At 41.6% G+C, this 27,781-nt stretch overlaps 1 protein-coding gene across 4 annotated transcripts in view; it reads left to right on the top strand.

Annotated features, from left to right (window-relative positions):
* Positions 1 to 27,781, top strand: part of FKBP8 (FKBP prolyl isomerase 8) — a 442,948-nt gene that overhangs the window by 81,408 nt on the left and 333,759 nt on the right. For all 4 annotated transcript variants that reach the window (XM_044053847.1, XM_044053849.1, XM_044053848.1 and 1 more), the window contains exons 3-4: positions 7,169 to 7,338; positions 20,221 to 20,309. In XM_044053847.1, the coding sequence (XP_043909782.1) occupies positions 7,169 to 7,338; positions 20,221 to 20,309 (259 nt within the window). The remainder of the gene's footprint in view (positions 1 to 7,168; positions 7,339 to 20,220; positions 20,310 to 27,781) is intronic.

Raw genomic sequence — 27,781 nt, 5'->3', positions numbered from 1 at the left:
TCAGCAAAGTCACTAAACCGCGAATGTTCACATCAGCAATTTCTTTCCCTAGGAAGGAAATCGCTTGGTCATCAATGTTACTTTGCCATTTTCTCCACTGTAGTGCGATCTCAGAGTTGGTATATTTAGTTATGGGGGGGCCATTTTGTTTGAAGTGGTGTGTTTGTGTTCTGAGGGCAAGCGATTTATTTCCCAGTGGAAAGAAATCACTGTTGCAAACATTCGTAGTTTAGTGATTTCACTGAATACATGTTGATGAAGAGGCATTTGATGGAACGCCTCTTCGATGATTTAATATAGACCCGACCATACATCCTTTCCCATCTGTCAGGCTTTTGCACCAAACCCTCTAAGTAGTAAGCTTTCTTCCTTGGCACTGTATCTGGAGAATCAGTGACTTAAACTTCTCACTAAAGATACTATAGAGGGAACTTTCCTGCCTTGAGGCACAGCCATCAGGGAAGAAGGCTAAGAAGCCTAGTCTGGAATCTTCTGCTGTCCAGCCTCCACCGGACACTTCTCCCTAGATGAATGAATACGTGGAGGTTCACCTGGCTTTGTTGGATTTCTCTGTCGCAACAGAGTTGGAGGCCAGTGGGGAATCTGGCTTTAAGCACGTTTAATGAGGCTTTGCAGAAGTCTGTTTCAGGTGTTCAGGGGGAACTACGGTTGATTATTTCCGAGAGGCCTAGGGGTGTTCCTCAGATTTTAGTCAGAGAAGAAGTCCGTACTACTATTATTGAATGTCACCCTGGGTCAAAGCCTTCCAGGTTTTATAAGGCAGATGTCCCGTTAAAGTAGAAACAAAAAACTAAATTTATTTCTCCTGTCCCTAAGGATACACAGAGTGATTGGCAGGCTTTCACTCAGGGTTTGTTTATTTCTTTGGCTTTGAAACCTCCTCTGGGTGTTTCTGTTCCTGCTACCCGTTGGTTCTCTACTGCACTTAAAAGACCCAAGTAACAGGATCCCTCTGAAGAGGGGTTGGATTCTGATGAGGAATCCCTTGCTTACTCTTCTCAAATTCCTTCTTCTTTACACTATGGGTCAGAGGAAGAGGAATCTACTAGTCCTGATACTCCCTTTTGAAGAGATTTCTTTTGGGGTCGCATTCTCCAGGATAATGGGAGCTTTTTAAATGGGATTGTGTTCAGCTCTGGATCCGTAAGATGTATTAGTTGCTGCATATGGAATCTCCTAAACCTTCTGCTATTCCTTCTGTTTTTGGCTGCTTTGTTGGATGTGTTTTTCAATTATCTCTAAAGCTCCTGATTCTCAGCCCCCTGCTCCCAAGAAACATGATAGGTTTTATAGGGTGCCTGAGGACTGCAACGTTTTGTACAAGTACCCTGCTGCTGACCCCTTAGTGGTGTTTGTAGCCTCTGACAAGCCCTCTCACTTGCTTCCTTCACCCAAATTACTGCCTTCTGATATTGACAGCGCAGCCATGGAAAGGCTAGGTAAGGTTTGCACCTTTGCTACCTTGGTGTTTAGGGCTACTAATTATCAGACCCATATGCCCAGGTATGTGTTTGCTCTCCTATCTCAGGCTTTTCAAGTTATTCCTGATCTTCCAGGCTCTGAGAGTAGAACTTCTCTTTCCCTGTTAGGGACTTCCTCACAGGTGTCTCGTCATTTCATCAAGTGCAGTTGTGATGCAGCAGATGCGTCTTCTGTGGCTACTGCTTTTTGGTCAATCATTCTTGACTTCAGTTGCAGCCATTGCCTTATGGTTTCAAGGCTAAGTTGATGGATGCCCCTCTAGATAATAAACACTTGTAAGGGGGAAACGACTGCTGATTTGTTTGTCCTTTCACTTCAGGATAAGGGGAAGACTTAACAGGAACTCAAATGTGTTTTTCTCCTATTCCTAAATTTGAGAAACTACCCCATTAAGCCAGCCTTTATTCACAGGCAATCTTGCCCTCTTCCTAAGGTCAGAAAGGGTGGCAAGCAGGCTCCTCCTGCTAAGGCTACTCCGACTTCAGGGACTCGAAGTCTTCCTTTCCATGTAAACCAGGTGCTGTCTGTCTGTTTCTTCCCAGCCGCATTGCTCTTTCTCTTCGCCTGTCTCGCTCCCCGTTTGGCTACAGATTACTCTGAATTCCTGGGTTCTATTCATTATTCGCCATGGGTATTTCATGGTGTTGGAAATCCCTTTCCCCTTTTATGGGCATTCCTTATCGTCCTGTGGAACAACTCCCCTTTTCCAGAGGTGCTTTGAGACATTTTGACTCCGGGTACTATTGAGAAGGTACCTGTGTCCCAAGGCGGGGGGGGGGGGTTTACTCCAGGATGTTTCTAGTACCCAGAAAAGAGGGTACTTGGAGACCAATTCTAGACTCCTCTCTCTAAATTTTTCTGAAGGTGCCTGCTTTTTGAAAGTTGCCCCTTCAGAATTTGTTCCCTTTCTTGCTTCCCCAGGCTTATATGGTGTCTCTGGATTTCAAGGATTCTTAACTCCATGTTTTGATCCATCCCCTTTTCAGGAAGTTTTTGCATTTCTCTGTTGCTTCCTGGCATTTTCAGTTCTCTGCTTTGCCCAAGGGTATTCACCAAATGACCTGCTCCTGTGATTGCTTTTTGCAGGCTTCAGGGGACCCAAGTATTTCCCTACTTGGACGACCTGCTGTTTCAGACATCCTCTCCAGAGATCTTGTTGCAAAATTTCCATTTTGCCGTCTGTCTTCTTCAGATCTTGGGGTTTACAATAAACTTCAAAAAGTTTTCTCTGACTCTGGGTTGCAGGATTCAAACTGTGCCTATGCTGGCATCCCTGCCTCCTCTCAAGGCCTTGACTCTCATTTCTTTCTTTCAGACTCCTATCCCTCTGGCCTCCATTACTGTTGGAGTTTCTGAAAGATCTGGGATTCATGGCATCCAGCACCCCTATTATTCCTCTGGATAGATTTCACATGAGGAAGTTTCAATGGTTCCTGAAGTCAGTTTGGCTTCAGCATGCACATCCTCTAGAATTTGTAGTTCCTCTTCTACCTTGTCTCAAGAAGGAACTTCACTGTTGTCAACAGTTGTCTCTAAATCCAGTGCTCCCTTTTCATCCCCCTCTTCCCTGTCCGGAGCTGTTCACAGAAGCTTCAGATGTGGGATGTAGAGCAGCTTTTGGCTCAGTAAAGGTGCAGGGGATCTGGTTTCCTCTTCAGCAAAAGGAGAACATCAATGTCAAGGAGAAGAGCCCTTCTGCTAGCTCTTCAGGCTTTTCATCCTCCGTTCTTCCCAGGACCTCTCAAGGTGTTTACAGACAAAGCTACTGTGATGGAGTGTGTAAACAAACGGGGGAACAAGAGGTTATCATCTTTGCTGGTTGGCAGTTCTGGTATCGGATCTTGGATCTTGCTGTCCAGTGTCAAGTGACTCTTCAGGCAGTTTACATTCCCTCAGGTCAAAACATTGTGGCAGATACTCTTGAGTAGGTTCTTAACTCAGTACTGTGAATGATTGTTTCACAGATATGTGTTTCTGGATATTGTCCACCAGTGGGGTACTCCTCAAGTAGACCTTTTTGCCTCCCCTCTGAGCAGACAACTTCCTCTATTTTTGTGCTAGTCGCAGGTCTTCTGGTGTGGAAGGTGGACGGCCTCTCCCTCTTTCTTGGAAGGGTATGTTTCTTTATGCTTTCCCTCGTCTTCACCTCATTACAAAAGTCCTGTTCAAAATACAACAGGATGTCTCCAAAATCTTGTTGGTGACTTCCTTTTGGCTGAGACAGCATTGGTTCCCTCTTCTGCATTTAGCCAAGGGCAATCATCACAAGTTACTTCACAGGGTAGACCTACTCACACAAGACAAGAGCTCTCTTTCATCCACTCCCACTTGCCCCCTCTTCATCTGGCACTGTGGGTGATAGATTTTGATTCCATATAGACACTTTTTTTTCTGAGGACGTGCTTGGGGTCCTGCAGGTGGTCAGGAAACCCAATGCTAGGAAATCCTACTTATCCTAATGGAAGAGGTTTTCTTTTTGGCATCTGTCTTGTAACCTGGATCCACTTTCTGTGGATGTTCCTTTGATTCTTATTTGTATAAATTGCTCAATGTTGGTTTGGCCTATTTTTCTATTAAGGCCCACTTATAGGCTGTCTCTGCTTGTCTGCCCTTATCGCTTCCTTTACTTTCTAGATTTGAATCTGAACAATTCCTTAAAGGCATCCTTAATATTAGGCCTCCCTGGGATCTTAATTGTGTTTTGGAAAAACTGACTCGGGCTTTTTTTTTAGCCTACTGCTTCAGCTTCCTTGCATCATTGCTCTTGGAAAACTTCTTTGTTGGCCCTTACTTCTGCCAGAAGGGTGTCTGAGCTTCAAGCCCTTATGGCTTGTCGTCATTTTTTGGTGTTTCATAAGGACAGGGTGTCCTTGCATACTAATCCTTCTTTTATGCCCAAGGTGCTGAATGAGTTGTCCCTTATGTCTGTCTACTCATTTGCCTATTTTTTCCGTTCACTTACAATCTGCTAGTGAGAAGGTGCTGCACACGTTGCATGTGCATAGACAACTCAGATTTTATTTGGCTAAAACTAAGACTTTTAGGAAATCTGATCAGCTTTTTGTTTTCTTTCATCACAGGTCCTTAGGTTTAGCTTTTTACAAGGAGATTATTTCTTCTTGGATTTCAAAAGCTATTTTTTTCATTCTTTTCATAATAAGAGCCTTCCTTATTCTGTAAAGGCTCATTCTACTAGACCTGTAGCTTCTTCTGGTGCTTTTTCAAGGGTTTAGATAACTCCATTCTTGACACATTTACTTGGATTACTGTGCATACTTTTACCAAGCACTACAAGTCGGCTGGAGTCTCCAGAGCTAGAACTGGTTTTGCAAGGGCCACCTTTCATGGATTCATAGAGAGCTCTGCTGGTCCTTCCTCCTCCCAAGTTTCTTCCTGAGCTTCAGCACTCTTCCAGATATAAAGAATGCTGCAACAGTAATATGGAAGGACATAGTAGAGTTGTGAAAACTCTTACTATGTTAGTAGCTGTCCTTCCCTTCACTGTTGCAATATTCACTCCCTTCCTCCTCCCCCTGGTCCTTTTTCTCTTCTGGATGTACTGGTTACCTTTTGGTTTTCCTTGGACTGGTGTTCCTACTGGGGCTTTCAGTTCTGAGGATGGGACGTGTGGACATCACCTTTGTGCCGTACGCTGTACGAGGAGCGTTAAGCGTGATGTACGGCTTATCTTAAAGCAACCCAAGGCTTTGGTATACTGGCCAGATATTGGGCTGCCCTAGGCAGGGAATCCCAAATGTAAAGAATACTGCAACAGTGAAGGGAAGGACATCTACCATTATGGTAAGATTGTACACAACTGTACTTTATTTCCCCTTTATCTTTGTAGCTGTTTCCTTAGCTTTAGCACATATAAAGAAAGAAGGGTGAAAAATATGAGTAATCCCCAGAATCAATTTCACTGTCTTAGCAAACTGAGTACTTGAGTAACAAAAGACCAAACAAAACTTCCTCATACAAAGGAGAATTTTAAATTTCAGATTTAGCATCTCTTGGCCGAGACTGAAATTGGTCTTTTGTTACAAATATAAATAAATAAGTAAACCCTGTCTCTGTGAAACAGTTACATTCATATTCCTGGTGAAGAAAGTTTGGTTTGGAATACCAGTACATTTTTGGACTGTGGGTTGTTCAGATAAGCTGATCCTAACATGGAAAATGCTTTTTCGCCCAAAGTAATTTTAAGTGGTGATCTATACCTCTCAACCTGCTGACATTGAACATGGAATAAAGGCCCTTGAAAAGAAGGGATGCCTAACCGAAAATCTGGATCCTAGACATCTCATTAGCATAACATTTGAATAACATAACTTTCCCCACTTTCAGTAGGAATGTAGAATACTAAAAAACATGTTTAAAAAACAGTGAGCGACACAAATATGGAAAATTTTAAACCCAGTACATTCTTCAACTTTTATACTCTTTGCTGATGCACTGTATTGCAGAATTCTACCACACAAGGTATTTTTTTTTTACTTCACGAAAGGGAGATGTAAAATCTGTCCTCTTTCTTTAAATTATTGTTGCCACTAGTATGTTGGTTATGTTGTATGGTTTTCTGTGTGTTAAATAGCTTTAAAAATCACATGTGATTAGGATTTAAAAATTGTTTGAATCAAGCCTGAAAGTAGGAACTTTACCCCCAAAGTAGGAACTGTTGCGAGATCTGGACTCTGATTAGAGAAGGGTTTCCTCCTTATTTGTTCTGAGATAATAAGATGTAACTATTCTTGTCAACTTGTAGACTATTGTGAGCATTTATTTACATTTCTTACTTTGTAGAGAACGGCTGCTAGCAGTTTGGTTGCTCGTCCTGTGATTGGCAGTTAGTTGGACTTTTGCAGGTAGTCGCAGTGGTGGATTCCTCTTTTTGCTAGTCTAGGTATATAGCATGACCTATTTTGATTCATGTTTTGAGTGACAGTATCTTTTGGCCATGACCCATGCCATTTATAGTTCTGCAGGTTATTTCCAGGATAACAGTCAACCTGTTGTCCATGAGAGATCATGATCTTCTAGGAAAGTAACCAGCCTTTCCCCTCAGATTCTCTGTATTGCTTTTCCTGTCACTGCTGTTAACAGGCCTATAGTTCCCTTGTATCTTCCTGCTTAAAAAAACAAATAGAAATTTTAATTTTATGTTGAACATTTGATGCAATGAATTACAAGGGCACTTTGCTTTCAGAGAAAGTGAGAAAACTGCACAAGTTTGTTTTGTTTCTTTATTGTGTATTGCAACTGGCGAGACGGTTTGTACTCTACACTGCCTTTTGGTAGTGGAGGTCCTGATGTATAAAACAAACAGGAAGAATCGTGTAAAGAAACTAAAGGAACCTGTTAAACTGCTGGGTTTGTACATTTCAGAAACATGGAGATGGTATGATGTGTCGGACAGTTTTAGTTTTTCTTTTTTCTTTGACATTTAGGCAACTTGTCATTGGTGTTTGTACGTTACTTTTCTGTTATGTTTTTTTTCTTTTTTTTTTAACTGGTTAAATGTGTTTGTCAAAGTCTTAAGTATATTAAATGTCGTTGGTGCTTTGTGCAGACTGTGACTTGGAAAAGAAATCCTAAGTATGAAACTGATAACTTCCTTACAAAATCATTGCAGCAGACAGATTTGTAACCTCAGTCTTTATTTCTGCAGGAAATGGACTGCTTAAAAAAAAGACCTTATTGCCTGGTAAAGGGGAGGACACCAGACCGGTAAAGGGACAGCTTGCAACAATTTCTGTGAAGACCACACTAGCAGATGGTATTGTAGTTGAGGAAGAGCAGAATGTTACTTTTATGCTTGGTGATGGTGATGTTATGCAGGTAAGTTTACCTATGTTCTCAGCCACCTAGTGGTCACTTATGTTAACCTTTAGGCAGAAAGCACATTTGAAATATTTTTCTTCAGTTAAATGAAGCTGACTTGTCAATAGAGAATTTAGATAATTATCATCTGGGTTGAATATAGAATTGGGAGAAGACCTAATGGGTTGACTATATCAAGCCTGTAGATCTATGGTAAAGATTTCCATAGTTTTCATCTATCAGGACTTGCCCACATACTCGATTCGCTCAGCAGCAAAACTTTTATCCAGTCACATAATGTACACTGCACTCATGTCTCTAGATCTCTACTGCCAGTAGTTCAGCTAGCAACTAGAAATATGATAAGAGATTTAAACTCTTAAAATTATGGAATATTTTTGCCTTTAATACTTCGACTTTACCTCCTTTTCATTGTTTATTTCCCCTTTTCTGAGACTTTTGTGTCGGAGCTTTCCTGTCGTCTGTCAAATTTTTGCTGTTTCATAGTCAATGCACTCCATCTTGTTTAGGTCATGGTTTTACACACTTCACAGCTCCCCTATTACGTTCTATGTTTTATTGTAGCTTTATATTTACATATCTTTGAATTTATTACTGCTCAATATCCGAGTTGTTTGGCTTCTGCTACATACGTACAATCAACTGCATTACTAGTTGAGTTGAGTACAAACTTGCAGTGTTAAAGATTGTACTGCATTTTATTTTTCTGTCTGTTTAATTGTTTCATTGAATATTGTGGTCTGTGTCTCTCTCTAGTTATTTATTTTTCTATTTAATTGTTTCATAGAATACTGCAGTCTCTCTGTCTCTGCAGTTAGTTCCTGCCAGCCTTCCCTGTTCTTGTTCTGGTATTAATCTTGGTGGCTTTGGAATTGCCTGCCCCTTCTGTAAATTTGTGTTTGAACACTCCTCCCGGGTCTGGGTCTACCTCATTTGCTCACTCAACCGAGTACAGTGAGATCATATTTTGACTTCAGACACTCCTACCAGTCCTATCTGTTCAGCTCTATCCCAGCTCTATTCTAGTCTAGTGTAACTAGCTCATTCTGCCTAATACAGAGAGAGCGTTTGTGAAGGGCAACCCACTTGGGTCCTTAATTTTGAATTATCTTCTGTTTCTCCTCTCTCCCTTTCCACTTTACAAAAAATAAATAAATAAATATATTTCTAAGCTTGTTTCCTGCCTTTCCTTTAATTAGTCTAGTCCAGATACAGATTTGCTGTAACCAGGACTGTTTCTAAGCTTCTGAGCCCCCAAAGCCTTTCTGTGTTTGAGGGAAGCCTTCTAGCTTATCTACCACAAGAGTGGTTTCTGGCCCAGAAATTGTAGTTTATTGGCTGTTTGGCAGTTTTCCATCTCTTTCAACCTTCTGGTTTAAAAGTCTGCGTTTGTGCTTCTTTCCCACTTTTCCTGTAACTAGTCTAGTCCAGATACAGATTTGCTGTATCCAGGACTGCTTGTAAGCTTCTGAGCCCCCCAAACTTTTCTGTGTTGGAGGGAAGCATTCTAGTTTATCAGGCTACCTAGTGCTTACCACTCCCACTATCTACCACAAGATCCAGGTACAGATTCTTAGTTTTAGCACTTGAATTTGCGTATTTGTGCTCAGCACTTGTTCACAACTTGTTGTTAGCACTAAATAAGCTACAAATTACTATAACACTCATCCTTCCTCTTTACTTAGAGGAAAACAGTTTTTGTACTTACTTTCCTCACTTGCTTAGAGAAACAGCTCTTATGCTCACTTTCCTCACTTGTCTAGAGGAAAGTAGTTTTTTTTATTCCGGCATGTCCAAGGGTCAGTTCCCAGTGTTCTCTCCTGTCTATCTGATGAATCTGGGCATCTTGGGGCAATGTAGCAGTTGCCTCCTGTACACGGACAACCCTCTCCTCCTACCACCCAACACCACAACCTGTGAGAATTGCACTTATCTAGCCAAACTGGAGGTAGAGCTCTCTCCAACCAAGACTGAACTTGACAATCAAGAGGAGAAAGTAAACACTTGCACCACACCACACTCCTCACATAGTCCCACTAAATCTACACCACCAAAATCCACACATAGAAACACAAAAACATTTGCAGAGGCTGTCAATAAATTATCTGCTCAAGCAACAGAGACCCCCAAAGCAGAAATGCAAGCAACCTCCACCCCCCCCACACCAACATAGCCCAAATGACACATAGACCACAGACTCCGTGTGCCAATAACCACAGCCCATAAGGCAAAACGTAGCCAACACACTAGACATAGGTATCTCTATAGTCAGGCACACTGATGTCCCACTCCCCAGGCTAAACAAGAAGGTTACTGTCAACTGCCTGTTGGGTGCCAGGATCCGCCACATAACCCACGCACTCAGGTCACTCCACAACAAGTACAAATATGACGCTGTCATTGTCCATGTTGGTGTGAACGACCTGAGATGTACCTCCGTGGACTACATGAAAAGAGACATGGAAGAGCTCTCCAGTCTTGCAGCCCAGGCAGGTATGATCCTAGCCCTGAGTAGCATCCTGCCATCACCCAGAATGATACCGCAGTACAAGGACAAGAATTATTGACTTCAACAATTGGCTAAGCTTCTGGTGTCATTCTAAGGGGATCCAGTATCTGTCTGCCTGGGACGACATGGTCAACAGACCACGATGCTTTGCCAGAGATGGCCTGCACCTGTCGCCCCTGGGATTCCAGATATTGGCTAAGGGTCTTGCTGCCCCTATAGTGCCTTTTTTAGGCAAGGTTCAAATGACAAATTCACCACCGTAACAGGAACAGGCAAGCAAAAACTGAGGGTAATGCTACTCAATGCTACAAGTCTAAATCTCAAAATGCACTCACTCGAGGCACTCTTTTTTTAAAATGGAGAACATTGATATCTGTGCAGTGACTGAGACCTTATTCAATGCTCTAGGGAGCACCCCTGTATCACCAGGCTCATAACACACTTTTCGGCCATCTAACCTGGACCAGAACACCAAAGGCGGAAGTGTGTCCATATTCATTAAGGATATCCACGCCTCCAGGCTAGTTGCACAGCATAATGCATCCAAGGTTATCCAAGTGCAACTAACTCTGGACAAAACTGCAATCCAAATTGTAGCTTGCTACAGATCCCCCACCATGCCCCAGGATTCCCACTCCTGTTTTCTTGATATACTGGAAAATATTAGGGTTCAACCAAACACCCTAATAATGGGCAGTTTCAACTACCCCACCATTAACTGGGAAAACTATTCATGTAGCAACTCCTTCGCTCAAAGCTTTCTGGAATTCATAAATTCCAATTCCCTGGATCAACTTATCCACACCCCCACCAGGGGCAACAATATCCTAGACCTAGTCATAACCAACATGAGTGACAGGTGTTCCACATCTGAAGTCAACTCCTCGTTGGTCATATCCGACCATAAGCTAATCATCCTAGATATCTGCATCCTGCCCGTACCCACCATTAAGGAAACCATGGTAAAAAATTTCTCCAAAGCCAACTTCATGCTTCTTAAGACAGAAGTGGCGAACTTCATGACATCCATGCAGATGGACAATACAGTTACGACTGCTGAATCTTACACAGATGCACTCTATAAGCACTTACACGACTGCATGGATCATGCTATCCCAAATAAAACCAAGATATTATCCTCCAAAAAAAGGAAGCCAATCTGGTTGTCCCCTGCCATAAGCAAACTCTACAACAGAAGGAAGAAACTGTTGTAAAAGAGAGTAAAATCCCATGAGTGGAGGAGCTCCCTGGTCAGCCTCAGTAAGAAGCTGAGATCCCTTATAAGATCCGCCAAAGCTAGCTACGAAAACAAAATCGCCACTGATTCTAAGGGCAACCACAAAGCATTCTATAGCCATGTCAAGACTCTCAATGGCAACACCCAGATCTGCTCTGAGTTACAGTACAACGGCACCAAAATTACAGAACCAACTGATATTGCCAATGTCCTGGCAGATAGGTTCAGTGCTAACTTTACCCTCCTCTCATCCCCCAAAAGGGCCATATCTATACAGGAAGAATGCAGAGCCCCTGTAATCACATCTATACAGGTAAAAGCTGCACTCCTTAAAACCAAAAACACAGCATCCATGGGACCGGACAACATCTCAAGCTGCGTTTTACACCAACTTCAGAATGAACTGGCTCCCCACCTAAGCACCATGTTCAGTCATAGTCTCATGTCAGGCTTTATGCCCACTGAATGGCATACAGCAACATTTATCCCAATCCACAAAGGAGGGGGCCACCATTAGCCTGACGAGCCTGTTCTGCAAGGCCAATGAACGTATCATCATGGAACTCGTAAACAAAGACATTGGTAATCCCCAAACTCTGGACCCCACCCAGTTTGGGTTTGTGAAAGGCAGATCATGCCTTCTGACTCTGATTGACTTCTTTGAGGGAGTCACCAAAGCCGTAGAGGAGGGTAAGGTGGTTCACACAGCCTCTCTTCACCTCGCCAAGGCTTTTGACACCATCCCCTATTCTGGAATTGTAGCTAAACTCACTAAACTGGGTTTAAATCCCTACATCACAAGATGAGTTGCCAACTGGCTCATTGACAGAACCCATACTGTAAAAGTTGCAGACTCCAAATCTGACTTCAAACTAGTGACAAGTGGAGTACCACAGGGTTCAGTCCTGGGACCGCTCCTGTTTGGCATCTGCTTCTCTGAAGTACAGGTTAACACCGAAGGCTTCTGGCTAACGAAGTTCGCAAATGACTGCAAACTAGGAGCCATAGTAGAGTCCTCAAATGATGTGGACATCCTACAGAAGGGCCTCACTGAGACAGATGTCTGGTGTCAGAGGCATGGCCTCAAGCTCACTGCCAAAAAGGGCATAGCCATTCCCTTTGGTAAAATCTCTGTACCCATGGACTGCCACATAAACGTCAGTCTACTTAACGCCGAATGTGTGATTAAGAGACCTTGGGAACCCGGTGGACAGTAGTCTCTCCTTTGATGATCACATCGCCACAGAAGTCAGGAAATCCTTGTGGCACACCTCATCACATCCAGGAAAAAAGAGGTCATTGTTCCTCTGTATTCAGCACTCATTAGACCCATTATAGAGTACAACGCCCCTTTTTGAATACCTCACAGGACATCTGCAGCAGCTGGAAAGGCCACAGAAGTACCTCACAAAGAGGATTACTGGCTTCAAACAGATGCCCTACACTGACCGTCTCAAAAAACTCCAGCTTTACTCTGTAGCATATTGCCTACTATCTCTGCCTAACATATAAAGCTATGTTAAACCCAGAGCTGTTGGACATACTACACCTAAAGAAATCCCAATCCCTCCGAGCTACAAGCTCTAGGAACCTAAACCTTATCACCACAATAAATGGGACATGCTAGAGGGATAGATTCCTGTCCCAGAGACTTCCTATACTCTGGAACAAGCTATCCATCTATGTCTAGCAAAGTTCCTCATTAGCACTCTTCAAGAAAAATCTTTTTGAGTGGATGGGAAATGGGAAATGCACGCCAGGGAATACTTCTATGGCTCTGCTCGACAGGGGCACAGGAAATTAACTTTCTTGGGTGGCATAAGCCAGGGAACTTTGTTGGCTAGGCTTACTTAGGCCCTTGGGCCGATAGCCAAGTACCTACCTATGAACCTGTTGACATTTGATTGTCAGGGAAAGCCCAACTGGGTAGGTGCCCATTTTCAGCAGAAGCCTGGGGAGAAATGCTTCAAATATCAGCATTTTAAGAACAATAACTTTTTTTTACAAGTGTCAAAAATAATACAAAAGACATGGACAGTTTAAGTAATTGTACCAAATTAGACATAATGTTGCAACATTGGTTAAAAGCAGAGAAATGTTAGCCAGTTCATAGAAAAATTAAAGTAAGCTAGTTTAATACAAACAGAATTGCACTATGAAGTGACAGGAAAAAACACTGTTGTGACATGATTAAAACAGAGGGTCAGGAAAGAGAAATTGAAGTTTAGTGAATTAGGAGATGTTTGGTATGAATAGGCACTTGTTCATATTTATCATAGGGTTAAGCAAGAACAGTGTCTGATTTTGGCTAAGAAGTCTTTCTTAATGGATGTAAAGGACTTGGGGGAATGTATTCATCTGATAGTAATAGGTAAGGAGTTCCAGGCCTTATCAACATAGTATGAATATAGACTTTTTACCCACCAGATTTGATAGGTTTGTGGCAAGAGAGAAGATTTCAGTCATCTGGTTGTAATGACCAAGTGGGAACATAGTTGTGTAGAATGATTTTTATGGCAAGACAAGACAATGAATGCTGGATAAATTTTATAAGTGCTAAAAAGCTGTGTGTATGTTAGTTGATAAGGTAGTTTTAAGTTTTAGGATTTTTAGTACTTTACAGTGGTGGTATTCTCAAAGGGTATTTGCTGCAAGTTTAGCCACATCAAAACATTGTTCATGTTTTGCTTTTTGTTATGCCTAGAGGTTGGTAAGGATGGGAGTGCCATAAAGTAGTGAGGGGAGCAGGTAAGTAGTGGCTAGTGTAGTTTTAAATGTATTGTTGAGAGTTCTTGGCTGTATAAAGCAGCCCTAGTGTTGGTGAGTTTTTTCATGCAGTTTTGTATATGCAGGTCATGAGAAGTGAAATCAGTGGTTGTATGATTGAGAGAGGATTTCATTTTTTATTCCCATGAGAGAGGGATTTGGGGAAAAGTAGTAGTTTTTATGGGGGGGGGGGGTTAAGCATGACTTGAGTTGCAAAGTCGTGGTTTACTGGCTGTTAAAGCTTTTTGAGTTATTTATTTTTGAGATGAGTCAGGTTGTCTGATATGCACATAAGTGTGGAGACTTGTGTATTGTATTAGGGTGGTCTGTTGTGTGGGCGTGTGGAGGGTGTTCATGAGAATGTTGAAGAGGGGATCAAGGATAGGGCCTTGTAGTACATCGGTGATGACTGGGAAGTATAGAGAGGGTGGAATACCATTTTAATGACTGATACTATTTACTAGCTAGCTTTTGAACCATAAAAGGGTGGTCTGAGAGACTTGATGAGGATAGGGATGAGCCTCTGCTTCATGTGAACAGGGAGCCTGTTCTAGAGAAGGGTAACTTCTGTGATACATACCAGTCCCTCCAGCAAGTCTGTTTATACTACAGGCATCCAGCAAGTCTATTTATACTACAGGCAAAGTTTAAGTTCTTAGAACAGGTAATTATGGTGGTGTTTGTTTTTTGTGGACATGCAAGAAGCCCATTAGGGTGGGGTCCAACAATGCATTGCATGCCAGGCATAGGTCTCCTCTCAGTAGGCTGTAGGAGACCAAATACAGGGATAGGGCTTTGAGATGGTCTATATAGGACATGTTACTTGCACACTGTATTCTTTTAGGGAGGAGTCTTTGCGGGTATTTCAGTTGTTGGATGTGCCTGGTTAGGTACACACCAAAGGTGGCATTTTCTCAATGATAGGTCTAATGAATGTTGAATGTAGTAGAATAATGACCTCCTTGGACCTAGATGCCATACCTTAGTTTAAAATTTGCACAACGTAGAATTATTAATAGTGTAGACACACGATGGTCAAAGGCTAGATTACTGTTTACCTGTGTCCCCAAGTCCTTGACTACTGGGTCAACTCTTAGGGTTGTTTTGTCAATGTAATAGTTACTGGAAGTGGATGGACTTCCTGAAGTATACTATTATTCATTTCTTGGCATATAGTTTTAGTACATGGCTCTCGACACAAGTTATTTTTCTGTGCCTACCCTTCCAGAAGAATGTAAGTGTCAGTGGGGGATTCTGTGACTTCTGATTTGCAGTCATCTGCAAATTTGGTCATCCAGAGGCCCTTGACATTGGCCTTTACTTTAGAGAAGTAAATGTCAAAAAGGAGTGTTCCCAGGACTGGCCTCTGAGGGACTCTGGTTGTGACTGGCCTCTTTGTAGAGGTGGACTCCCCAGTTCTAACTTTCTGGGTCATGTCTGTGAGCCAGCTGGCTTTCCATCAGATGACATAAGGATTTTTACCTAATCTATTGAGTTTATCAACAATGCTGGAGTGGGGCATTGTCTCAAATGTCTTGGCAAGGTCAAGGTAGGCAGTGTGAACAGTTATGCGCTTATTCTTTGCTTTCGTGACTTTCTCAAAGAATTCCACCAGGTTGAGCTGGCATGATTGGGTTAGATCTTGTGTCTCTGTTTCCTATGTTGTTGTTGATAATTTCCACATCTAACTTTCCTGGTACCTGCTCACCATGTCTCGCCTTCTCGCTGATCACTAAAGATTAGTCACTGGATAGCAGGTGTCCATTTGAAAGTAGAGTTCCTCTGTTTAAGTGATGAATTGGTAGTAGATCAGTTTGTAGTGGTGAATAGCCAAGTAGGTGATGCAGCATAGCTGGGGTAAGATGTGAGCTGAAATCCTGGTCCAAAAAAAGTTTAAGCAGTTTCATTTATTTGAACTTGACCATTATTTATTTTGGATCAGTTTTAACCATACCATAGGAAAATTCCCTGGTAGAGACTAGCCTTGGGTGCTTGTGCATGTGTGCAGTTGCCTTTGTGGTGACTGCGTACTTGGATATGAAAGTTGGTGGTATGGAAATACTAGATGGGAATGTCATCACATTGATCCTAGCTACTAGTTTTGCAGTACATGCAGTCTGGGGAGTTGGGACTTGATCTGGTCTAGCTGGATATGATGATTAACGGGTACCTGATTCTTACCTGTCCACCAGCCTTACTTACTACATGGATGCTAGATTAATTCAATGGAAAGTTTCTCCACCTTGAGAAGGGGAAGACCCCTTTGCGGTATGACAGGGAAACAGAATGGGTCACTGGGGTCTTTTGATAGCTAGTCAGTCAAGTTGGCAAGAACCAAAAGCTTGTTAAGGGGGAAGAAAAAAATACACGTACTTGTTTTGAGCTACAGTCGTTTGAAATGAGCTCATCAGGAAGCTGTGAATGTTAACCAATTTTAAATGGTCTGTAATTGTTGTAGTTGCATTGCATTTCACAGATTAGTTCTACTGTATAGCACATCTAAACCCAGATATATTCAGCTCACCCTTTCCAGAAGTGCCGAGTGCTAGTTTTTTGCTGAAAATGTCATAACTTGTAGTGTTTGTGTTTATACCTGCAGAGGAGCACCAATGAACAAATGGAAAAGCAAATGTGAAGTAATTATGAAAACAACTAAGTTACTGTTTTAAGACCTTTTTTTGCATGCATGTCTGTGCCCACTCCAGAATTGTCATTTGTTTTACATGATGCTACATATCCCACTTGACTTTGCATCTAGTGGTCTGTATTGTTGTTGTTATTGTCAGTTATACGTCAAAAGTCTACTAAAATTTAGCAGAATTTTTTATATGAGCATGTAGAAACACATGCATATATAATTCTTAATGTATAAAGTTGTATGTAAAGTTAAAAATATTTCTGATGCATAGATTAGGGATGTAGGGCCACATAAAAAGTAAAATGTGACATCATCATTCGCATTTCAGTCTACATGCTATATCCACTTAGCTTGTACCTCTTAAGCAAGTTTCACATTATTAGTAGTTTCCATTATTTCCTAAGGTCACGTTGTGCTGATGAGGTTCCCCCTGAAAGAGCAGCTGCTTTCCAGTTTGCTGAGTGAGCCCTTTCTAAATTTGGTCAGTTAGTGGTTCAAGAACTGTCCAATAAAAGGTTTCAAGAATAAAAACTCAAGTTGTTTACATTTTACATATATTTGCAGATGTTACTTGGACTCTGGATAGTAATTTGGTAGCTGTTGCGGGTACCCTGTGGTTATACTGCAACCATTTACTTAACTGAAATATTGCATTACCCATGAATAATCTGACTTTAGAATTTAGCCATTATATTTTGCCCTGTTGTGCATTACATTTTTTTCTGTTTTACTTGTGCCCACTGCATTTTAATTATTTACTTGCAGCTGTTTGTGATTCTGCTCAGTACTGTACCTTTTTTTTTTTTTTTTTTTGTTTGTTTTACTTGAATTTTTCCTCGGGCCTCCGCCATGGCTAAAATGGGGCCTTGGGACCAGACAACCTCCCCCTTTCACAAAATCAGCTAACTTAATGTTTGCAGGCATTTTGACAAATCAGCTAATTTACTGTGTGCAGGTTGTGCTGTACACGAAAGTAATATGTAAGGTTGTCTTTTACCATACACTTAGGTTCATAGGTTGGTTACTAGGCTATGAACAATCAGCCCTAGGGCCTATACAAGCCTAGCCATAGCAATTCCCTGGCTATTTCTTTCCACACGATTTACTTCCCAGACCCCTGTCTAGCAGGGCAACTGACGTGATCCCCAGGGTGAATTTCCTTTCTCTCATCCAATCATCAAGGTTCCTTTTGAAGAGGGCCAAAGAGGTGCTCTGCTTGACACGTATGGGCAGTCTATACCATAGTCTAGGGAGTCTCTGGGTCAGGAACCTATCCCTCCAACATGCTTTGTTTATTGTGATGACAAGATTTAGATCCCTGGTGCTTGTGGCTCTGAGGGATTTGGATTTCTTTAAGTGTAGCATGTTCAACAGCTCTAGGTTTGACATGGCCTTGTATGTTAAGCAGAGATCGCCTCTGAGTAGACTATATGTGACAGAATATAGCTGGAGTTTTTGTAAGGCAGTCAGCGTAGGGCATCTGCTTTAGGCCTGTGATTTTTAGGGCAGTATTTCTGTGGCCTTTCCAGTTGTTGCAGATGTCTTGAGAGGTACATACCAAATGGGGCATTGTATTCTATAATGGGTCTAATGAGAGATGAGTACAGTGGGACAATGACCTCCTTTTTTCTGGATGAAAAGCCCTTGGTGATGAGGTGTGCCACATAGAAGGATTTCCTGACTGTTGTTGCAATGTGGTTATCGAAGGTGAGACCACTGTCCACCTGTGTCCCCAAGTCTCTTATCACACTTTTGGTGTTTAGTGTACTGCCATCTATGTGGTGATTCACGGGTACATGTTTTTTCCCAAAGGGGGTAACTGTACATTTCTTGGCATTGGGCTTGAGCTCATGGCTCTGGCACCAAGCATCTGTTTCTGTAAGGCCCTTTTGTAGAGTATCCACATAATTTGGGGATTCAGTAATGGCTCCCAGTTTGTAGTCATCTGCGAACTTTGTTAGCCAGAGTCCCTTAGTGTTGGCCTATACTTCAGAGAAGTAGATACCAAACAAGAGCGGTCCCAGGACTGAACCCTGAGGTACTCCACTTGCCACTTGTCTGGAGCTGGATTTGGAGTCTGCTACCTTTACAGTGTGAGTTCTGCCAGTAAGCCAGTTGGCAACCCATCGAGTGACGTAAGGATTAATGCCCAGCTTAGTAAGTCAATCTGTGATTCCAGAGTGGGAGATGGTGTCAAAGGCCTTGGCGAGTTCCAGATAGGCTGTGTGGACTGCCTTACTGTCGTCCACAACTCTGGAGACTGATTCGAAGAAGTCAGTCTGGTTCAGGAGACCAGATCGGCCCATCACGAACCCAAACTGGGTGGGGTCCAGTGTTTGAAGGTTGCCAATGTCTTTGTTTATAAGTTCCATGATAATACGTTCCATGGCCTTGCAGATCAGGCTCATCAGACTGATGGAGTGGTAGTTCCCGGGATCCAAGGTGGATCCCCCCTTGTGGAGTAGGATAACTGTAGCTGTGCGCCACTCAGTGGGCACGAAGTCTGAGGTGAGGCTATGATTAAACATGACACTTAGGGTGAGGTGCCACTTCATTTTGTAGTTCATGTAGTACACAGCCCCGGATGTCATCTGGTCCCATGGATGCTGTATTCTTAGCTTTGGAGAGTTTTTTTTTTTACCTGTGTGGCCGTTATTACTGGAATTTGGCAATCTTCCGGTATTGAGATGGGCTGTTTAGGGGGTGAGAGTGGGGGTGACGTTGGCACTGAATTGATCTGCCAGGATATTGACAATATCCTTGAGATCAGTATATTTAATACCATTCTGTTGTAGCTCGGAGCAGATCTGAGCATTACCATTTAGATTCTTGACATAGTTATAGAATGCCTTGTGGTTGTCTTTGGAATCTTTGGCAATTTTATTTTTGTACCTAGCTTTGGAGGATTTTATGAGGGATCTCAACTTCTTACTGAGGCTGGTAAGGGAGTTTTTTGCATCGTGGGATTTTCCTCTTTTCTGCAACAGTTTCTTCCTTTTGTTGTAAAGTTTGTTTATGGCAGGGTACCACAAGATTGGCTTTCTTTTTTTGGAGGAGAGCATCTTGGTTCCATTTGGGATGGCATGAGTGGATATGCTCGTACAGTGCCTTAGTGTAGGATTCAGCAGTCAAACTTTCAGTTCCCGTCTGCATGGGTGTCATGAAGTTTGTCACTTCTGACTTGAGGAGCATGAATTTGGCTTTGGAGAAGTTTTTTATGGAGGTTTCCTTACTGGGGTGTGGGGGTGGGATATGGATGTTAAGGGCGATTAGCTTATGGTCAGACCCGACCAACGAGGGGGTGACCATAGGTGTGGAGCATCGATTTCCCATGTTGGTAATGACCAGGTCCAAGATATTGAAGCCCCTGGTGGGACTATGGATTAGTTAGTCCAGGGCATTGGAATTTATGAATTCCAAGAACCGTTGGGCAAAGGTGTTTGGTACACGAGTAGTTTTCCCAGTTAATGGCAGGGTAGTCGAAATCACCCAGTATTAGGGTGTTTGGTTGTATCTTAATATTTTCCAGTATGTTTAGAAAGGTGTAGTGAGAATCTTGGGGCATGGTGTGGGGGATCTGTAACAAGCTACAATTTGGATTGCAGTCTTACCTAGTGTTAGTTGCACCTAAAGAATTTCAGACGCATTGTGTTGGAGTTTAACTTGCTGTCATGGCTGACCCAGTTTTACAGCGAAATACTGATTTTTTAATCACATTTTTATCTTCAGGCTCTAGATCTGTGTATGCAGCTCATGCAGTTGGAAGAAAAAGCTTTGATTCATTCAGATGCTAGATATGCTTATGGGAGTTTGGGAAGGTAAGTGAACGAAGTTTTGTACACTTCATTTGCATGGTAAGCAGTTTTAATTGTGTTTCACACTTTTCTTTGAGCTGTTTTATTTCTGTTTATGAGGCTAACTGTCTTTGCAGGCCATTTTAAGCCTAGTCAGTTTCCCTTTTTGGGCTCTAACTAACCTAGAGATTGGCCTTACCCATCCAATGGTCGATAATTATATATAATCCTAATGAGTAACTGTGATCATACCATAGATAATTTGAGGGACCCATGCATGTGATAGAGCACTGAGGAACTGTTTCTGTCCATTAGTAGTACAGGGGACAGTCCTAGGATAAATTTTCTGTTTCCCATCCATAGGTCCAAATTGCTTTTGAGTATGGACTGGGATGAATTTTGTTTTATGTGGATGGGGAGTCTGGTCCAGAGCAGTGGTATCCTCAGTGATGTATATCTGTCCCTCCAAACTATTCTGTTGATGTTGCAGAAGAAGTTCAGAACCCTACACAGAGTATTTCTGATGCCATTTGACTCCCTCAAATGCTCATTCTGAATTAGCAGATACATCAGCTGAACAGGTTTGGTACTTCCTTATTCCTGAACTTTCAGTAGTTCCTGCTTTAGGCTGCACAGAGTTTCATTCACATCTGTGAGAGTTGAATGCAGTTGCTCTCCTGGGGTAGGATAGAGGCACCTTTAATTTTTTTTTGAAAATGCTACCCCATATTAGTGTTGCTGTTTATTGTAAAACATTGGATGGCTAGTTTAGTCTTTTCTGCATTTTGCTTTTGAGTTCTGGTATAGTTTGTGATGTTTCTGCAATACAAGTAAGAAGGCTGACTTTTAACTTAAGATGGACAGATTCCAGATGGTGTGATCTGTACAGTTTATCAGTTTGAAGCAAACTTTTGTGAAAACACCACCACATTGTTACATCATAAGACGGGACATAAGTGACACACATAGTATGTGTGTGTGTGTGTGTGTGTATATATATATATATATATATATATATATATATATATATATATATATATATATATATGTACCCACATGCATGCTCACGCACAAAATATTTGTGTACACATAGATAACTACATATATGTATAAAGGATGATCCCAAATACTTATTTAGGGAATGTTAGCATGCCTGTAATGTGATGTGAAATATAGCTTACAGCAGTGGTAACAACTATTCAGTATCCATAGACTGCACAGGCCTCTTCCTGTTAGATCAGCGGTGACAGACGATGATATAGCACTCTGCATCCCCACCAACACCCGACAGAGGTGGCACAAGGCTTCAGTATAATATGAAAGTGTCTTTACTCTTGTTTATGAAAATATTTATACTCTTATTTATGTTCACGGAAAATGGCAGTAAATGTTCTTAAACACCATTTTTCATTAAAACATTCCATATAACTGTAAAGGGCAGGAATTCTTGCAAACTGGTTTAGCCCACTTACTTTGATACCTGTATACTAAATACTACAATTTAAAAGTCCTATCACACTGCTTGAAAGTTCTGGAGAGGGTGATTGATGTATGAATACAGAGTAATAGAAAGTAAGATGAGCAGTTTGAATTTAGATCAGACCTAATGTTTGCAGTGAGACAGATAGTTGAGAAGACGCTAGAGGTTAGGAAAGAGTCCAACTGGGCATTCTTGGACTTGGAGAAAGCATTTGATAGGGTGGCAGGAAAGTTGATTTGGACAGTCCTTTGGTGGTTTGAAGTCCCAGAAACATTGGTAGAGTTGGTGCAGGCTACACATGTATGGATAGTGTTCAGACTCTCAGAAGGGTTCCCAAGGTGAGTGGGTGTGCATCAGTGTTCAGTTCTGAGCCCACTTCTGTTTATACTGGTGAATGGATGATATAAGCATATGGATTAGAGAGGACAGATCAACAAAGATGCTGTATGCAGATGTGGTATTATAGGCAGACTCTCTTAGCAAGACCTTTAGCAAATGATAAGCAATGGAATACAAAACTTAAGGTACACGGGATTAAGCTGAGTACAGATAGAACAGTTGTAATGGCAAAGGGAGACTTGGAAAAAGCTGAAAATGGAGATAGAAGACAAACTAGTGGAACAGATTAACAGCTTCAGGTATATTGGAGGGGTGGTTGAGGAGGAGGAGTCTGAATGAGGAGGTCAAAGTTAGAATCCGAGGGGGTGCAGGCTACTTCCACAAAGTGTCAGGGCTAATGTGCGACAGAAGAATGCCAAAGAAGCTGAAAATTAAGGTGTACAAGACTGTGGTGTGGCCAGTACTAGAGTATAGTACAAAAACCTGGGTAGTGAAGTCAGAGCAGTTGAGAAAGCTAGCGATGATGGAGATGCAGTGCCTGAAATGGTGGCAGGATCCACATTGTGGGACAGAAGAAATTAGGGCATTGAATAGAAGCCCAAGTAGCGTAGCTCCAGTTGCAGAGATGGTCAAAGAGAACAGATTATGGTGGATTGAGCACATGTACAGTAAAGCAGAAGATAATCTGGTGAAGATTTGTGAAAGACGAGAAGAAGACAAGAAGAAACGCAGGGTATCCAGCAAATGGATGGACAGTTTGTGTGAGAAGGACCGCAACTGTTCAGTATTTCCATCAAAGAAGGTAGTATAGTGGTACTGAGCTGACACCCTGATCCTACATAGAAGAATGGGAAAAAAGGGGGTTGATAATGATAATGCTGTAGTAGTATTAAACTAGGTTCAGTCAGGTGACACTTGGCAATGGCTGCAGTCTGCCATTTCTTTTGGTCTGGTACTGTTTATATTCAAGCGGATTGCATTTTCGCACTTAACATTTCCATTGCCGAATTTGTTACACATTGTCTTTTTTGTGTGTCTTATTGCTGAAAAGGTTTTCTCACATGCACAGGTGGATCCAAAAAGTAATAGCAATTTTGCAGTTTGTAATTTGTGAATGTGTCTTATCAGAAAAGATGCATTATATTATCATGTGTCATCATTCAGCTTATGGTGTGGATTAGAATTCTAACCTAAAAATTCTCTGGAGTGCGAAAATGAGAAAGCAGCAATACATGCTACTCTGCTCACCCAGCACACACACATGCTACTCTGCTCACCCAGCACACATCTATGTGCAATACCAGATCACTGCATTTTGAATTGGTTTCTTCCAAAGGTTCACAAACTAACAGTGATTCAGCAGTCTTACATGAATGGTAATTTACTATTTCAACCACTCTGTTAACTGCTTCTTTCATTTGTCACATTTCTTCACTTTGGTACAACGAACCTGTTAGTGAATTTTGTGGAACACACTGAAGAAGTATTTATTTTGTTTTTTCTTCATGCTTCTTCAGCAGTGCAACAAATCAGTAGGTTTGTTCCTGTCATTATTTTTAGACAAACATCATTGGTTAGCGAGACCAATTTCAACTTTGGCAAGCCGTTTTATTTAAAGATATTAAAGGCATGGAAAAAAGACGACGCCTTCAACTCTTCCATGTATGACCAGTAACTCCAGAAACTCTTCTGTCTTTCAGTTTTCATAAACTTAACAAAACTCTAATGCAAAGTTGAGTGGCATCTGTTTTTATCTGTTTTATGTATAGCTAAACTCAATGCTATACTGGAGTATGTCCTACATACTAAAAGTCCCCTGACCAATCTAAACAGGCAGATAACAAAGTTACTACTTTAGAGGCTAAATTTTGAAGAGCTTTTCAGGCCAAGGACAACAATAAATCTTTCTACAGTTATGTCCATAATCTTGGGGGAAATACCATCAATGCACAGAACTTAATGTAAATGGTATCATCCGCACTGAACCAGAGGCCATTGCCAGCTTTTTGACTGACTGGTTCAACTGAAATCCTCTCCAACAGTCCAAAGGAAATGGCACATAACAACCCCCCCCCCTCCGACCATTACTAGGAAAAAAGTCACCCATACCCTTTTCAAAGCCAAAAATACTGCAGCTGTGGACTCTGTAACATCCCAGAATGCTTAATAAATAGCACAGAACATGACCTCTCTGGTCCAGTTGAACCACTTTTCATCTGAAGCCCACAGTCAGATTTTTTTGCCCAAGGAATGGAAGATGGCTACAGTCATTTCCCTGCACAAAGAAGGTCCAGCCACTGATCTGGGTAACTACAGGCCCATAACTCTGACCAGCCTCCTATGTAAGGCCATCAAAAAAATCTTCATGGACATAATAAATGAGGACATGGGTAACCTGCAAATGCTGGACCCATCACAGTTTGGCTTTGTTAAAGCAAGGCCATGCCTATCAAATCTTGTGAACTTTTTTGAGATGATCACCAAAGCAATGAATGAAGGCAAGACTTGCACACAGCTTACCTCTACCTGGCCAAGGCTTTTGATACAGTCCCCACTCAGGCATTATAGACAAGCTCACTAATTTAGGCATGAACTTTTTATCACTCACTGATAGAACCCAGGAGGTCAAAATAGGTGAGGCCACTGCCACCAAGAGTCCATTCACTAGCAAAGTCCCCCAGGGATCTGTACTGGGCCTGCTCCTTTTTGGCATCTACTTCTGTGAAATGGATGCAAATGCTGAGGGTTTATAGCTGACAGTCTGCAGATGATTTCAAGCTAAGGTTTGTCACAGACTCCCCTGCAAGACACCAACATTCTTCAGGAAGGCCTATTCGTGACTAACAAATGGTGCCAAAGCCATGGTCTTAAACTCAGTGCTAAGAAATGCATAATTGTACCCTTTGGGAAGTCGGCCATCCCACCTAATTAATAAAAAAAAAAAAAACAAAGTCCATAAGCTAGGTAAGGAACACTCCACACACGAACCAGTCAATGGAAAGAAAAAAAAAAGATGAGCGGACTTCCCCAACTTATTAGGTCTGAAGCAGCAGTCATAATATAGACTGTGAAAGTGCTCAACTTTTTACGTGGTCTGTTTGTTGTTTTTGCTTTTATGTGACATTAAAGTATGTGGAGTTGCTACATCAGCTCTCAACATTTTTCTTTACATCCCAGCTAATTATCATGCTGACAGTGTGCCCCTAAGAGTCGACCCAGTGGTCGGGGATCTAGGTACTCGTAGACAATAGCCTTACCTTCTACCACCATGTGGCCACAGTGGTGAAGAAGTCAGTTTATGTTGCTGAACTCGTAATTAAAGTTGTGGCATCTAGGTCCAAAGACGACATTATCCCACTATACTCGGCCCTTATCAGACGAATTATAGAGTACAGTGCTGTTACTGGTATGTACCTGAGTAGGCATGTGCAGCAACTAGAGCAACCTCTGGGGTTTCTTACAGAAAGAATACAAGGCATAACAAACCTGCCATATGCAGAGCACCTTGAAGCCCATTCCCTGTCCTCGATCTCCTGTAGATTGTTGAGAGGTGATCAATGCCTGGCTTACAGGGCATTTGCAAGCCCCACACTTATGAATTTCCTGCATACTCATCAGTTAAACCATAGGAGAAATATAAGGTATAGGAACTTGAATTTTGTTTGTAACGTGTATCTGTCTCTCCAGCATGCTCTGTTTGCGTCCCAGAGACTGCCTCTCCTATAGTATGCTTGCAGTTCATGTGAAGCTGAGTTAGTCTGTTACCCAATTTAGGCACAGCCTAGACCAGTGGATGGGAAATAAGAAATTTACACTGGGCCTAGCACCCACATCCCTTATGGACAGAGAAAGTTTATAAATGTTTGGTCCTCAGTGTCCTGTTTGGATTCAGGACATCATTATTCTTTTGGGAAAACATGGCTAGGCTTAGAGGGACCTCTCCAGATTGTTAGCCTAGTAAAAATCAATGAATCTATGAGTGGGATTTGTTTATTTTGCAGGTCAAACACATTGCTGTTAATTTGACTGCTTATGGTCTGCCTACTCAGTTTTAAGTGTTTGAGTTTGTCTTCCTTATTTCTAAACCTATTAAGCAAATCTGCTGATTTAAGAAAACCTCATTTTACCAATTCACCAGCAGCAAATGCTCTTTCATTTTTTGTAAGGAGTCATGCAGTGTGATAGCTGATGAAAATTACTAATGAAAACTGAATGTAATTCATGTCTTAGATTTTCTTGTTGGGTGGTTGCAGGTCTCTGAAGTTCAGAATAATGGTGAAGTGTTAAGTCATTCTTGCTGGGATCTTTTCAAGATGAGGAGCTTCTTGTTCATGTCTTTACACTAAATGTTTTGGGGCGCAACCATATCTGTTTGCATAATGAACAAAGGCTTCCCACTGTGTTCTTTGATGCTTCTACCTGTATTTTATAATTCTACTTTTATTATTGTCCTTTTTCCACTTTCTTTTGCAGAACTGTGAAGTCTGAGATGTTGTCCTAGTCAGTTTTATTAAAAATGTATCTATAGCTTTAAGGTAATGACCACCTTCAGTGATGAAGGATATTTGAAATGACAACTATGAAATCATGCTACTTTAGATTTCTGTAACCTTCTTTTTCTGGCAAGGAAAAATTAACTCCAAATGTTGTTAGCCTAACAAATTACTGTCTGGGGTCCTGTGTGCTAACAGCGCTTACATTGGGGTATACATTTCAGTTGACAAGCTACTGTTTGACTGTTTCCTAGCCTTGTTTTCATAGTTACTTCTGTGTAGTGCAGTTTTAACTTCTTTGAAATCCATCAGGTACAGGTGTCATAAAGTTAAACATTTTCCCTTATTAATTTCCAGATAACATTGCACCATGTGATGTTGGCACTTGGAAGCAATGGCCCCTTTTTAAATATATAGTTGTGAAAGGTGGGCACTCCACTTGAAATACACTACAACTATTAAATGACACCTTCGGCCTGGGCAGACCAGCATGCATACTAATCCACAGAAAATGCATGAGCAGACAGCCATGCTGTCCGAATAGCAGTAAATGACCTGGAATTAAGTGTCAGGACAATGCATGAACAACCCTTTGTTCCTGTCTGACTTAATTTTCTGGCTGTAGATCTTTTCACTGAGTTTCACTTTTTTTTTTTTTTAACCAGATTTAAATTGAACATCACAAGTCTAAACACTGGTGTTGATGTAAGGAAGTGTTTTAATGATGCCTATGAATGCTTAAAAAAAGTACAGCAGTTTCTTGTATATTGTTAAATAGGGCAGAGAAAAAAGGAAGGCAAATAACGGCTTTCCATCATCCAGTAGGGTTGCCACCCGTCCCTCTTTGCAAGGGACAGTCCTTCTTTGTGCAGTTGTGTCCTGAGAAAAAAACTGCACATATCCTGAGATGTTAGGACAAAAAATATTTCCGAAGTTTTCTTTAGTAGTTATATAAAAGTTATTTTATATCTGAAACCTCTAAATGTTATATGAAATAGCATAAACAACAAAAATGCTACAAGAATAAGCTTTTATTTGTGTAAAAAGGGAAGTTGTGTCCTTTGCACTGATCATGAGTATGTTTTGCCTTCCAAAATCTCATATTTCTGCAAAAAATGTCCCACTTAGGGAATTTCAAAAGGTGGCAACCCTATCATCCAATTATGTATTCTGTCAGTTAATGG

This window comes from Protopterus annectens, chromosome 13.part0 (genome assembly GCF_019279795.1).
Source record: "Protopterus annectens isolate FY-2018-M chromosome 13.part0, PAN1.0, whole genome shotgun sequence".
Taxonomy (NCBI): Eukaryota; Metazoa; Chordata; order Ceratodontiformes; family Protopteridae; genus Protopterus; species Protopterus annectens.
The sequence above is the reverse complement of the archived record's forward strand: the minus strand, read 5'-3'. Positions and strand labels throughout refer to the sequence as shown.